Below are 906 nucleotides of genomic sequence, written 5' to 3'. Positions count from 1 at the left end.
CTGTCAGTGTAAAAATTAGATAGATAGATAGATAGATAGATAGATAGATAGATAGATAGATAGATAGATAGATAGATAGATAGATAGATTATTTCAGGTAGTTCCTGATTGGTCCAGAGAACTGATGATGTGTTCCTGTCACTGTTATCATCATCATGTTTTGGTTTGTACTTCCTGTTTTCTGTGCAGATGTGTGAAGTGGTGCAGGCGTCTCCGGGCCTCTCTGAGCAGCTGCTGCAGGTGTTGGATCAATTTTCATCAACGGGGCCCCTTGGGACTTCTGGGGCCCCAGAGCTTCTGTATGACAGACTGAGCTGTGTGCTGCAGCCCTGGCCTCAGCTGCTCAGAGACTTTGCTGCCTTCCTGAACCGAGGACAGGCCCGTCGCTGTGGACTGGTGAGTGACATCACTCTGACACCACTCAGGTTCAACCTGAACCTGTGTGAACTCTCTTCCTCTGTTGTATTTCTCTGCCAGTTGTTGGAGCAACAGATGTTTGAACGCAGCCGACGGTTCCTACGGCAACTGGGGCGAAGCCTGGGAGAAAGCTCATCCCTCTACCAACAGGTGGTGTCAGTACTGCAGGGAAGCCCCACCCCCCCACGTGAGGACATGGAAAAGGTAGATGATGACCATTGACAGCCTCACAAATCAGCTGATCATTACTTTTAATATATGTAGGTTTTTGCTATTGCTACATGGCTAACATTAGCATTAATAGCTGTTTACTTACCAGTCTAGAAGAAACATTGTGAGTTCAGCATCAAACTTCATTCCTTTACTCACAAAGAGCTGTCTCCAGAGGTGGAAAGAAGCATCAACGTTAACTCTTGTTACTATCACATCTTTTATTCTACTGAAGTTAGCATGTTAAACAGCTAGCTTTCTGTTACTGAGTCGATGTAG

At 45.6% G+C, this 906-nt stretch overlaps 1 protein-coding gene across 1 annotated transcript; it reads left to right on the top strand.

Moving 5' to 3' along the window:
• The first annotated feature begins 168 nt into the window (after positions 1–168).
• Positions 169–654, top strand: LOC111672975 (GON-4-like protein). Its single transcript, XM_023430575.2, has 2 exons — positions 169–396; positions 478–654. The coding sequence occupies exons 1-2, from the start codon at positions 190–192 to the stop codon at positions 637–639; spliced, it is 369 nt and encodes a 122-aa protein (XP_023286343.2). The 5' UTR covers positions 169–189; the 3' UTR covers positions 640–654.
• Positions 655–906: the final 252 nt, after the last annotated feature.

The sequence above is a fragment of the Seriola lalandi genome, unplaced genomic scaffold (genome assembly GCF_002814215.2).
Source record: "Seriola lalandi dorsalis isolate HSWRI2012SDOR001 ecotype SW California unplaced genomic scaffold, Sedor1 jcf7180002009401, whole genome shotgun sequence".
NCBI classification, from domain to species: Eukaryota; Metazoa; Chordata; class Actinopteri; order Carangiformes; family Carangidae; genus Seriola; species Seriola lalandi.
Note: the sequence above shows the minus strand (reverse complement) of the source record. Positions and strands in the feature narration are given on the sequence as shown.

Coding starts and splice junctions, on each gene's coding strand:
- LOC111672975 (XM_023430575.2), top strand. CDS start 190: ATGTGTGAAGTGGTGCAGGCGTCTCCGGGCCTCTCTGAGCAGCTGCTG. Junction 397..477: donor AGGCCCGTCGCTGTGGACTG/GTGAGTGACATC, acceptor TTTCTCTGCCAG/TTGTTGGAGCAACAGATGTT.